At 33.1% G+C, this 14,425-nt stretch overlaps 1 protein-coding gene across 3 annotated transcripts in view; it reads left to right on the top strand.

Annotated features, from left to right (window-relative positions):
* LOC126892616 (gastrula zinc finger protein XlCGF8.2DB-like) overlaps positions 1–6,410 on the top strand; it is a 379,454-nt gene extending 373,044 nt beyond the window's left edge. For 2 of the 3 annotated variants that reach the window (XM_050662196.1, XM_050662195.1), the window contains exon 3: positions 1,152–4,128. In XM_050662196.1, the coding sequence (XP_050518153.1) occupies positions 1,152–3,358 (2,207 nt within the window). In that variant the 3' untranslated portion in view covers positions 3,359–4,128. Of the gene's footprint in view, positions 1–1,151; positions 4,129–5,049 lie in introns of those variants that run through there. The other variant, XM_050662197.1, reaches the window with a different exon arrangement.
* Positions 6,411–14,425: the final 8,015 nt, after the last annotated feature.

Raw genomic sequence — 14,425 nt, 5'->3', positions numbered from 1 at the left:
AGATATTTTTTTGTTTCACTCATGGACAGTTAAGATATAGTCATTGGTAAATAAGTTGTATGAGTGAAAATAAATGATTTCCGTTTTGTCAGTATTTAATGTTAATCCGTTAGTATTACACCAGCGTATAAAGCAGTCGACAACAGTCTTCATTGCCATTTTTAATTCCTCGAGTGTACGTGCGGATACTATTCACGAGGTATCATCGGCAAATATTGATATTATAAGTGCCAGTATGTGATCTGGTAGGTCGTTAAAAAATTAGGAATAATAATGGTCCCAGCACGGATCCTTGTGGTACTTCTTTATTTGTCATGGATGGATCTGAGCTTGATTCTTTAAATTTAACAACACTCTTCCTGTCACTTAAGAAATTATTACCCATTCTAGAAATATACCATTAAAACCAAATTTATATAATTTGTTATGAATAAATGTTATGTCTAAGCAGTCAAAAGCTCGTGATAAATCAAAAAATAGTCCTGTCACGTAGTTTCTACTATCTAATTCATCATAAATACTCTCAAACAAGCTGCATGCGGCCGTGAGTGTCGACTTTTTTGGTCTAAATCCGTATTGGTTCGGGGTTAATAAATTGAAAGCGTCCAAAATAATAATTTCGGACGCTTCCTCGTAAAACCACCCGAACTTACTTAACTCACAGACTCTACGGGCGAGGAAAGTAACTGATTTTTGCGAGTGTTCCCCTTCCGATAAGGGTTCTTTACGCGGAGAGACATCTTTTTCTTCCACTTCCGTTTTCAACCTTGTAGAGTTAACAACTACAGTTGAGTCCAGGGTTCTTTACCCATGCGTCATCATTTAAAGTATACGAAAAAGTCGATGATAAGTCGGAAAATGAGCGCTGAAAGACGTATGTGGCGCCCTCTGGGGAATACATAATTTTTGATGGCAAGTTTAGATTTCTCGTCCCAAAAAACCCCCGCTTACCAAATGTCGTGTTGTTAATAAAACAAAAGTTTAACTTTGGCACCCTGTATTTCGGTTATTATCAATTTTTGTATTAAAGTAATCTAACTTAAATCATCTTATTTTAAGTTCAGGAATCTAAGGTTAAGCTATTGCCCATTCGTTACCAAACACACTGTATTTATACATTATACTGATTTAACAGATAATTATTATTTTAGGTGTCTCTTGCGAAGGCATCCAAAATGAAGAATACAATGCAATATTAAAATATCCCGGAAATAACTTTAACCAAAATTTAACTGCTACTACAGATGTGAACACCGAAGAAAAACATTTTGAATGTGAAATATGCTCCAAACAATTAGCAACAAATTTTTGTTTAAAAGTACATATGAGAGTGCATACTGGTGAAAAACCATTTGAATGTGAAATTTGCAAGAAACAGTTTTCATTGAAATTATATTTGAAATCACATATTATGAGTGTGCATACTGGTGAAAAACCGTTTAATTGTGAAATTTGTACCAAAACATTTTCACTGAAGCAAGGTTTAAAGTTCCATATGAGAACGCATACTGGTGAAAAACCTTTCGCATGCAAATTATGCACCAAACAGTTTTCAAGGAAACAAATTTTAAAGTCGCATATGAGAGTGCATACTATTGAAAAACCATTTGAATGCGAAATTTGCACCGAACAGTTTGCAAGAAACACACATTTAACTAGACATATGAGACTGCATACTGGTGAAAAACCATTTAAATGTGAAATTATTTGCACCAAACAGTTTACAGGAAACACAGATTTAACTAGACATATGATAGTGCATACCGGTGAAAAACTATTTGAATGTGAAATTTGCAATAAACAATTTTCAACAAAGGGTTCTTTAACAATACATATGACAGTGCATACTGGTGAAAAACCATTTGAATGTGAAATTTGCAAGAAACCGTTTTCATTGAAAGTATATTTGAAATCGCATATTATGAGTGTGCATACTGGTGAAAAACCGTTTAATTGTGAAATTTGCACCAAAACGTTTTCACGGAAACAAGGTTTAAAGTTCCATATGAGAACGCATACTTGTGAAAAACCTTTCGCGTGCACAATATGCACCAAACAGTTTTCAAGGAAACAAATTTTAAAGTCGCATATGAGAGTGCATACTGTTGAAAAACCATTTAAATGCGAAATTTGCACCAAACAGTTTGCAAGAAACACACATTTAACTAGACATATGAGACTGCATACTGATGAAAAACCATTTAAATGTGAAATTTGCACCAAACAGTTTGCAAGAAACACAAATTTAACTAGACATATGATAGTTCATACCGGTGAAAAACTATTTGAATGTGAAATTTGCAATAAACAATTTTCAACAAAGGGTTCTTTAAGAATACATATGGCAGTGCATACTGGTGAAAAACCATTTAAATGTGAAATTTGCAAGAAACAGTTTTCATTGAAAGTATATTTGAAATCGCATATTATGAGTGTGCATACTGGTGAAAAACCGTTTAATTGTGAAATTTGCACCAAAACGTTTTCACTGAAGAAAGGTTTAAAGTTCCATATGAGAACGCATACTGGTGAAAAACCTTTCACATGCAAAATATGCATCAAACAGTTTTCAAGGAAACAATTTTTAAAATCGCATATGAGAGTGCATACTGGTGAAAAACCATTTGAATGCGAAATTTGCACCAAACAGTTTTCAACGAAACAAGTTTTAAAATGGCATATGAGAGTGCATACTGGTGAAAAACCATTTGAATGCGAAATTTGCACCAAACAGTTTTCATCGAAACAAGTTTTAAAATGGCATATGAGAGTGCATACTGGTGAAAAACCATTTGAATGCGAAATTTGCACTAAACAGTTTTCAAGGAAACAAGTTTTAAAATCGCATATGAAAGTGCATACTGGTGAAAAACCATTTGAATGCGAAATTTGCACCAAACAGTTTTCATCGAAATCGCATATGAAAGTGCATACTGGTGAAAAACCATTTGCATGTGAAATTTGCACCAAACAGTTTTCAAGAAACACAGATTTAACTAGACATATGATAGTGCATACTGGTGAAAAACCGTTTAAATGTGAAATTTGCTCCAAAAAGTTTGCAAGAAACACAGATTTAACTAGACATATGATAGTGCATACCGGTGAGAAACCATTTGAATGTGAAATTTGCAATAAACAATGTTCAACAAAGGGTTCTTTGACAATACATATGACCGTGCATACTGGTAAAAAACCATTTGAATGTGAAATTTGCACCAAACAATTTTCAGTTAAGCTAAATTTAAAATCACATATGAGAATACATACTGGCGAAAAACCTTTCACATGCAAACTATGTTCAAGACAGTTTTCACACAGCCGTAGTTTACAAGTACATATGCAAACTCACCGATGAGAACAATGTAAAAGCACATCTCGCTTATCCGGAAGAAAAGTGACACAACTAAAAAATGCATAAATCGAGGTATCTTGTAAAATGACTCCAAATATCTATATATCGAGTCACTTAAAAGATGGAATCCAAGATCGCGTGAACACTCCATGGAAGCATCGACCGGTCGTTCAAAGCCAGACGTTCTAAGAACCGTTTACACCGTCATTATTTGTGTTTCGCACTTCCGCTGGTGAATTTCGTTAAGATGTGCTTAAAATATGGTTTTGTTGAGCGGTGTAAACGTGGGAAAAGTGGTTACATCGGGAGAGGAAAGTTTAAGAGTGCGTGCCGTTCACGTGATCAGTCCATCTTTTCAGCGGCTATAGACTATAATACTTTTATCAGGAAAAATGTCACATATATGTTTACATCCAACTTAGAAAGATGGCGGTAGTTTCATTATTCCTTTGGCGGTAAAATAAATACTTTTATTCCGGAACAATGACACTTTTCAGTTATGCTCCGACATTTGACGTGAACTTATCGTTATTTTTCACATAAACCGTTGTATTTCGAGAAGTGTCCTAGGTATTTTTCGTTAATTTTAAACAAAGTGACCAACATTTTAAAGAAAAGTGAGATAACTCAAAATGTTGATCATTTTTATTTATTAAATCAAATATGTATTATGTGTTTGTAAATTTGGTTCTTTAGTTATTATTGTAATAGTTATTTTGAATTTACTGATTTATTTTTAGCGCTTATATTTAAATAAAAACACTTAATTAATATCATTTTATTTACAATCACTCTAATTCATTTAATATTTACAAAAACAATTAATACTAAAAACAAGTAACTAAAAACTCACCCATAATTCTTCTTCTTAAACGTGCCCTTATCAAGTCACCTTGACGTTGGCGATTAACATGGCGAAACGTCTCTGTCTCGAGCTATTATAAATAATTGCTCTGCTTTCTTTATACCTGTCCACTCCCTGATATTCTTAAACCAAGAGGCCTGTTTTCTACCAATTCCTCTGCGTCCTTTGATTTTACCCATCATAATAAGTTGAAGAATATTATATCGGTCTCCCCTTACTATGTGTCCAAAATAGGCCATCTTTCTGCATTTGATATTATCAAGCAGCTCGCGAGTAGCATTTGCTCTCTTAAGGACTACCACATTTGTCAGCATAGCCGCCATGGTATTTTTAATTTACGTTTGTGCAGCCACATTTCAAATGCCTTCAAATGATTAATAGTGGATATTTATAAAGTCCATGCTTCGACACCGTATAAGAGAACTGACCAAAAGTAACATTCATACGATTGCGAAGTTGCAAGTTAGCATTACAGAAGAATGACCTCATTTTTAAAAATGTTGTGCGGGCTATCTCGATTCTACATTTTATCTCTTTATCTGGATCTAGTTGTTCAGTAATATGGCAAACAAGATATTTAAAACTGCACATAATACTTTATTTAATTATTTAATATAATTTATTTTGTTACATTTAAACCGCGAAAGGTACATTCGAAAACGTGACGAAGATTTTAAAATACACTGAATTCGTTCAACATAAATGTCTGCTATTTATACCACATACAGTTAACCTAGTATTTTTGAAAGGAATCGAATAAATTAAATGTACTACTATACTAGTGTGTTGTTATAAATTATATTGATTTAACAAATAATTATTATTTTAGGTGTCTCTTGCGAAGACATCCAAAATGATGAATGCAATGCAATATTAAAATATCCCGGAAATAACAACCAAAATTTAACTGCTACTACGGATGTGAACATCGGAGAAAAATATTTTGAATGTGAAATATGCTCCAAACAGTTAACAACAAGTTATTCTTTAAAATTACATATGAGAGTGCATACTGGTGAAAAACCATTTGAATGTGAAATTTGCACCAAACACTTTTCAAAGAAACAAGATTTAAAACGGCATATGTTAGTGCATACTGGTGAAAAACCATTTGAATGTGAAATTTGCAAGAAACAGTCAACAACAAGTTATTCTTTAAAATTACATATGAGAGTGCATACTGGTGAAAAACCATTTGAATGTGAAATTTGCACCAAACACTTTTCAAAGAAACAAGATTTAAAACGGCATATGTTAGTGCATACTGGTGAAAAACCATTTGAATGTGAAATTTGCAAGAAACAGTTTTCATTGAAATTGCATTTGAAATCGCATATGAGAGTGCATAGTGGTGAAAAACCATTTGAATGTGAAATTTGCACCAAACAGTTTTCAACAAATACAAGTTTAACTAGACATATAAAAGTGCATACTGGTGAAAAACCATTTGAATGTGAAATTTGCTCTAAAGAATTTTCAAGGAAGACACATTTGACGAATCATATGCTAGTGCATACTGGTGAAAAATCGTTTAAATGTGAAATTTGCTCCAAAAAATTTCCAACAAAGGCGTCTGTAGAAACGCATATGAGAGTGCATACCGGTGAAAAACCATTTGAATGTGAAATTTGCACCAAACAATTTTCAGTGAAAGCAAATTTAAAATCGCATATGAGAGTGCATACTGGTGAAAAGCCTTTCACATGCAAACTATGTTCAAGACAGTTTTCACAAAGCCGTAGTTTAAAATTGCATATGGAAACTCACCGATGAGAACAATGTAAAAGCACATCTCGCTTATCCGGAAGAAATGTGACACAACTCAAAAGTGCATAAATCGAGTTATCTTGTTAAATTGACTCCAAATGTCCAAAATTTTATCAGAAAAAAGTCACATATATGCTTACATCCAACTACGAAAGATGGCGGTAGTGCCATTATTTCTTTGGCGATGAAATGAATACTTTTATTCCGAACAATGATAGTTTTCAGTTATGCTCTGATATTCGATGTGAACTTATCGGTATTTATCACAAAAACTGTTGTATGTATTTCGAGAAGTGTCCTAGGTATTTTTCGTTAATTTAAAAAAAAGTGATCAACATTTTAAAAGGAAAGTGACATAACTCAAAATTTTGATATTTTTTCTTGATTAAATCAAATATGTGCTAATAAATTTGTTTCCTTAGTTTTTGTTGTAATAGTTATTTTGATTTTACTGATTTATTTTTAGACACCTGTATTTAAGTAAAAACAATTAATATTATTTTATTTACAAACACTTTAATTCATTTAATATTTACAAAAACAATTAATACTAAAAGCAAGTATACTTGGCATCAAGTTATTTTAGCAAATCTTAATCTTAATTATATTACAATGTCATTTGTATTTGAATAGTCGGATTAAGTTTCATACAGAGGTAGCAATTAATAAATTTTAATCTGTCCCTTTATCTATTATACCTTCTCGTCAGTATGACTTTGTAAATAGGATTAAGATTGAGGTTGTCTAAAATAATTTGATACCAAGTATAACTAAAAACTCGCCCATAATAATGTATTTAATTATCTAATACAATGGGCTGGACACATTGCTAGGATATCAGATCACGAATACACTAAGAGATTAACATTTTCAAAACCAGAGGACACAGGAAGTAGAGGACGACTACGAAGAAGATTTATTGATGATGTGGAAAAAGACCTAAAAATTCTAGGAAAAACTGAAGAAATTAACACAGAAAAAAACAAAAATAGTGACTCGGACGAGAAGAAACATAGTCACACAAAACATACATGAAGATGACATTGAAACGGTTGGAAAGTTTAGAATATGGAGAAATACGGAAGAGAATAACGCATTCAAACAGCTTATTTTACCCTCTCCCATATATTTCGGTCTAAAAGTGTCCACCGAAATACAAAGATGAGAATCTATAAAACTTTAATTCGACCAATAACATGCTATGGCTGTGAAGCCTGGGTCCTGAAAGAAACATCCAAAAACAAACTCGACACATTCGAAAGGAAAAGTACTGAGGAGAATACTAGGACCTGTGAGGGAAAATTGAATCTTCAGAAGTCGATACAACAACGAACTTTGTAAGGAAGCACCCCTGTCAGACTTCATTAGAATACAAAGATTGCAATGGGCCGGACATGTGATAAGAATGGGAGAAGATAGGCTGCCAAAAAGAGCACTGAATGCTAGAATGCAGGAAAAGAGACCGGTTGGAAAGCCAAGAAAGCGCTGGGAAGACACGGTAAACAGCGACGCACAAGCCCTTTTAGGAGTCCGTGTATGGAGAAGAGCAGCCACAGACAAGTAAGGGTGGAGGCAAAAAATAAAGGAGGCCAAGGCTCAATTTGGGCTGTAGTGCCGTAGAAGAAGAAGAAAAAATGTTCATCTTTAGTCGCTGTTCATTAATAAGAAAAATAAATGTGATTGACTTAGTCCTAGGACTAAAGTTAGTCCGGCGTGAGTCCGTGTTTACACTGGCGAAGCGTCCATGTAACCAATGTTACCATTGGTAACAGTTAAAAATCTTGCAAATAAATATTTTATGACGATGAATAATTCCATTTACCTATATTTTTACCAATAGAAATATATTAGTATATTATGTGTTAATAGTACTCAATTCAGTAAATAGCCAACTACTCGTGGACACACGAAAATATTGGGGAGTTTATTGACTCAGTTGCACCTTATTGTACTCTGTTACCAATTTCATTTGTGGTTACAATGGTTACATCCTCGCTGTCGCTCGGGGCCGACTAGGGTCTGAAAATTTTGAAGGAGCGACGGCGTGAGCGCCCTGTGTATATCAGTAGCGCTGAGATTTAAATTTGGTTACAGTACGTATAAGAAGTGTGCGTGCAGTTAACCATGGATGAGTGTCGCTGCGCAATAGTGCTTTTAATCGCTCAACTACTTGAAAAGTAATTCTCCTTGTATAATTTTGAAGAAAAAAATGCGATTATTGAAAATGAAAGAACTATGTTAAACAATTTATAAAAAGGATAAAAAAAGTAGTTCGATATTTTAAATTTAGTTGGTACAGTGAAAATCCTTGGTTATGTGGTTGCAAGAAAAATAGACTGTATTGTTGGCCATTTATTCTGGTTTATACAGAAAAACCAGGTTCACGGTTTAAATAGTTTTAGAGTTTTAAAAAGGAGACATGAAATTTCTCCTTTACGTACATGTAAGATGTATACCCAATTTGATTCAGTTTGGCAAAACAAGAATCGAAAGTTCTCTTACCCAAGCTTTTAAAGCAAATATTGCTAAACATAATGAGTTTGTTAAAAAAATGGATAGGTATATCCTTAGCATACTTATAATAGATACCGTATGTTTTTTGGCCAAACTAGGATTAGCGTTTTGTGGTCATTTTGAGGGCGACGACTCTGACAATCGAGGAAATTACAGAAAATTGTTAACAGTAATTGCCAAAAAAGATCAAAAATTTTGCCAACATCTAGAAACATAAACTGTTTTTTCGAGAGTTTCAAGTGATACATATTATATACATTTAGTCATCTTCATTTTTCTAAATATGATTTTTTTGCATATGGTTTTGGTAACACTTTAGAAAAAGGCAAGCGTCGCCACTGCGTGTTTATTATTAAGAATGTTAGTGACTGCACTATTCATAGAAAGACATAATACATTGCTTATCGTTACATAATACTGATTTAACAGATAATTATTATTTAAGGTTATGTGTTATGAATACAAAACGTCAGGTTAGTCTCGGTCTAAACCTGCTAATATATATGGACCGTTCACTCTTGTTGAGAGTATAGGTCGCTCAAATATGAGCTCTTTTAATCCATTTCACGCGGTGAATTAGTCCGCTTTTCCTTTAGGTCGTCGTTCATAGGTTGTGATGTTTTTTGCCTTCTCTACTATCTTCTTCCACTCTCTCCGGTCCTGAATCTTTTCTCTCCAGTTTGCAATTTCCATCTTTGATATATCATCTAGCAGTTGATCTTCCCATCTTATTTTTGGTCTTCCTCTTGGTCTATTTTTTACTGGTTTCCAGTTCATTATCTTCCTGATCAGTTCTTCTACCCCTCTTCTTTGTGTGTGCCCAAACCATCTGAGTCTTTGTGCTTTAATGAATTTTACTATATCTTCTCCTTCATTTATATTTATTATTTCATGGTTCATCAGCTTTCTATATTCCCCTGTTTCTATCTTTACTGGGCCATGTATTCTTCTCATAATTTTTCTCTCAATTATTCTTAACTTTTCTTCGTCTTTTTTCGTAAGGCACATTACTTCTGCTCCATAGGCTATCACTGGTCTGATTGCTGCTGTATATATTTTTGATTTTGTTTTTTTGCTCAGGTTTTTGTCCTTGAGTAGTCGGTGATATTTCCAATATACTCTATTACCTGCTTTAATTCGTTCGTTTATTTCTATACTCCTTCCGTTTTTGCCGTCCACAATCACCCCCAGGTATTTGAAGCAATCTACTCTCTGAAATGTATTTTCACCTATCTTTATTTCTGTTATTTTGTTTGCATTGTCTCGTGTGCTTATAAGATATTTTGTTTTATTTTGATTGATTATTAATCCTCTCGTCTTTGCTTCTTTTACCAGGGTTAAAAGTGCCTCTTCTAGTCTTTTTTTTATCTCGTGCTACCAGTCCCAGGTCATCCGCATATCCTAAGATCTGTGTTGACCTTTGAATAATTGTCTTTTTCAGCCCTGTGTCCCTAATTACTCCTTCTAGAGCGATATTAAATAGTGTCGTTGACAGACTGTCTCCTTGTCTTACCCGAAGTTCTATTTTGATGTCGTTTGTATCGCCCTCATTTGTTTTAACTTTTGCTGTTGAGTCTTTTATTGTCATTCTAGTTAGTCTTATTAATTTTGCCGGTATCTCCATTTTTCATTTTCTTTAATGATTGTTGACTGTATATGCTGTCGAAGGCCTGTTGGAAGTCGATAAATAGTATGTGTAATTCTATGTCATGTTCATAGCTTTTTCAATTGAAAAAAAATTGAATTGAAAAAAATTGAAATTGAAAAAAAAAACCTGCTTATACTTCGGATTAAATGTTAGTCCGAGACTAGAGAGGGTTTAGCTTAGTCCATCGTTAGTCGCTGTTTATTAATAAGAAAAATAAATGTGATTGACTTAGTCCTAGGACAAAAGTTAGTCCGGCGTGAGTCCGTGTTTATTAGTAAACACGTTACTGACTGCACTATTCATAGAAAGACATAATACATTGCTTATCGTTACATAATACTGATTTAACAGATAATTATTATGTGCTATGAATACAAAACGTCCGGTTAGTCTCGTTCTAAACCTGCTAATACCTCGGATTAAATGTTAGTCCGAGATTAGAGAGGGCTTAGCTTAGTCCATCGTTAGTCGCTGTCGAGCGCGATGGCAAGTAAAGTGTCGTACAAGAGTACAAGTCGTTGGCATGTAGATATTACATGCCCACTGAACTACGTGTCACTGTTTGACACATGGAATTGCACTGAGGTCGTCGTAGCCGTTTAATCAGTCTAATATTTCTAACAGCATTTATTTAAAATATCTCTATCTTTTTCTTCTATTTGTTCTAAAGTATTTATATTTGGTAGAACTGAACAAAACATGTTAAACAAGCCACATGTTTAATTTAAAATTCAATGATTTGTTTATTATACTCTCATTTGGTTCAAATAAAATTCATGTTTTTATACAATTTATTCTTAAATTTTATTAGCTTATTTTAAACTTAAATTAAACTTAAGTTGAACTTTATTACAGCCTAGTGTACATATTTTTTATAACATCAACAGAACTCCATATAAACACTTCTCTTTTATTGGAATGGAAACCTCTGTAGCATGCGCAAGGTCAAGCATAAATTCATTTAAAACCTTTACTTGTACTTGTACTTGGACTTAACGAAAACCCAAAATGTGCGATTCTCAACCGAAATCTACCGAACAATTCAGATCCCGTTAAAATCGTCATCTATTGAATGGTTAACGAGTTATAAGACTTTAGATTTACGGCATGCTAGAGATGCCAACGACTAAATCCGTGTTTTACGATTTTCATGTATGACATGCCAGGCGACCTGTGTGTGTGGAGAGAAAGAGATGGCATTAGACAAAGAGTCTTTTTGCCACAGAATTTTGTTATAAATATGTTTAAATTTTTATCTTAGAATCATTTATAAACTTGATTAAGATATTAAATATAGATTTGTCAGAATAAGATAAAAGATTGCTGATGTTAACTGGAACGCTAATGTTAAGGTCAATTAAACCTAAATATAAGTTTCGAGTCTGATCCCTATGATTAAGACAATCAAAGAATACATGGTTCAGATCCCCGATGGACTCATTGTTACACGAACAGAAGGGAGTTTCATAGATTCCAATCCTATGTAGATGCTCTGGAAAAAGGCCATGGTTAAGTTTTAGCCGGGTTATTAATGAGGAATGTACTTTGTTATAATTGTAGTTAAAATGAGGTATACTTTTGGGTAAAATAATGGGTGAATAGAAAAGTAATGATTTCTTGATGTCTGCTGAACATCTTCGTATTTGGACCTCCATCTTTCCCTGCCAACACTTCTGATAATAGAAAATAGGAAGTTGAAAATGTTTGTGATTTCTGGTATCTCGGATGTATTTTTTGCCATTCCATCCACTATGTCCTTTAACCCACAGTAAAGTCACTGTTTTTTTTTTTGTGGATTTTAGATTATGTAATATTTTTTTGATATCAAGAATAATGGAGTTTTGGAAATTATCTAATGGATGGCTACAAATAGCTTGTAGTACTGCCTGAGAGTCTGAGACTATTACAACGTTCACGCAATAATTAGAAGTAGGTACACCAAAGGGCTTTCAGTATGGCAGCAGCCTCGGCTGTAAAAATAGAACAACAATCCGGAATTCGGTATTTTTCTGCATAATTGTTGTTTGAAACAAAAAATGCGAAACCAGTACTTTCATCTGTTTTTAATCCATCTGTATAAATTACTGTTAAACTTTTCCCTAATTTGTTTAGTATGGATTTAAATGTAAGATTTGTTAAAGTTGGCAAGTCTGAATAAGATGGCATTATAATGGTTGGTTTGTCTATCAGAACTTCAAAGTCATGTTCGAAAAAAGGAAATTTTGGTAGCTGTAAAATATAAGGTTGGTAAAGATTCGTATCGATAAAAGATTCTGTAAGAGAATGCGAATTTTTTTCCTCCAGTAAGAATTTGTTAAATTTTCTGTCGAAGGTAGACCTATTTTGTGAACCATAGTTGTATTAAACGTTCTGTATTTTATTAGACATTTGTTTGCTAATATTTGCCTACGTATGTATAAAGGTGGTTCTTGAGCTTCTGCTAGAACTGCATGACTTGGTGAGGACATCATAGCTCCTAGACAGATTTTTATAGATTTATATTGTATTCTGTCTAGTGTTAAAATATTTATTTTGCAAGTAGAACCATAAAGAATACAGCCATAATCTAGAATGGATCGTATGTAGGATCTATAAAACATTAAGGAAATATATTGGTCTGCATCCCAACTTTTTTTGGAAACGAAACGCAGAAGGTTAATTCCACGCTCTGACTTTTGTTTCACATATTTTATATGGCTAGACCACAAGAGTTTTTATCTAGGATCATGCCCAGATACTTATACTCTTCTGTTAAGGGAAAAGCTTAATCACCTATATGGCATTTGCCTCTGATTTTTTGTCTACGTCTTGTAAAACATACAATCGAAGACTTATCTTGTGATATGCTAAAACCCATGTTTTTAACCCACCTATCTATATTCCTAAAGTTACGTTTTAGAGGAAACAGTAGCGATCAACAGGTAGCGAAAACGCGTTCCAAGATTGCGGCTCTAATTTTGAATATTCTTTCGAGATATTTGGCACACGTATTCGTAATATAATAAAGAATGGCGGTACAGAGCCCAATTTGAAAAATATATTAATATGTGGAAATTACTCTGTAATTAAATACAATATTAAAAAAACGAGCCTGTACCGCCATTAAGAAGAACAAAAAAATACACTTTCTTCAAATAAACTTTTTTATCCGATGTCTAGATTTTGTGTCATTTTGGAACTACTAAAATTTTTTATTTCATTAGTAGTTCCAAAATGACACAAAATCTAGACATCGGATAAAAAAGTTTATTTGAAGAAAGTGTATTTTTTTGTTCTTCATAATGGCGGTACAGGCTCGTTTTTTTAATATTGTATTTAATTACAGAGTAATTTCCACATATTAATATATTTTTCAAATTGGGCTCTGTACCGCCATTCTTTATTATATTACGAATACGTGTGCCAAATATCTCGAAAAAATATTCAAAATTACAGCCGCAATCTTGGAACGCGTTTTGGCTACCTGTTGATCGCTACTGTATCACCTTAAACATACAATCATCGTAGGATTTATGGCTGGTATATAAAGATATATCATCCGCATACTGTATTATTTTACATTTGTCATCTATCAGGTCATGCAGATCTGCAGTGTAAACATTAAATAATAAAGGGCTTAGAATTGAGCCTTGTGGAAGATCGTTATATAATATTCTTATTCTTGGACCGTGTAATACATTATTATGGTCACGTAAATGTACAGGGTGTAACAAAAATACAGGTCATAAATTTAATCGCATATTTTGGGAATAAAAATAGTTCGATTGAACCTACTTACCTTAGTACAAATGTGCACGGAAAAAAAGTTACAGCCCTTTGAAGTTACAAAATGAAAATCGAATTTTTCCAATATATAGAAAACTATTAGAGATTTTTTATTGAAAATAGACATGTGGTATTCTTATGGCAGTAGTATTTTAAGAAAAAATTATAATGAAATTTGAACACCCAATAAAAATTTTATGGGGATTTGGTTCCTTTAAACCCTCCCAAACTTTTGTGTACGTTCCAATTTAAATATTTTTGTAGCGCCATTAGTTAAACACAAGTTTTTAAAAACTTTTTTATCTCTTAGTACTTTTTCCAAAAGTCAGTTTTTATCGAGATAGTTCAATATTTGTCAAATCCATCACATATTTGTATATGGTAAAGTACGACTATGGAGACTTGGTAATAATATGAAAATTTATTTATGATTTACATTTTTAGGTATATTTTGAACCATATTAAAAAAGAAGCCACATCTCGATAAAATATGCTTTATCAAAAAAATACA

This window comes from Diabrotica virgifera, chromosome 9, assembly GCF_917563875.1.
Source record: "Diabrotica virgifera virgifera chromosome 9, PGI_DIABVI_V3a".
Classification (NCBI taxonomy): Eukaryota; Metazoa; Arthropoda; class Insecta; order Coleoptera; family Chrysomelidae; genus Diabrotica; species Diabrotica virgifera.
The sequence above is the reverse complement of the archived record's forward strand: the minus strand, read 5'-3'. Positions and strand labels throughout refer to the sequence as shown.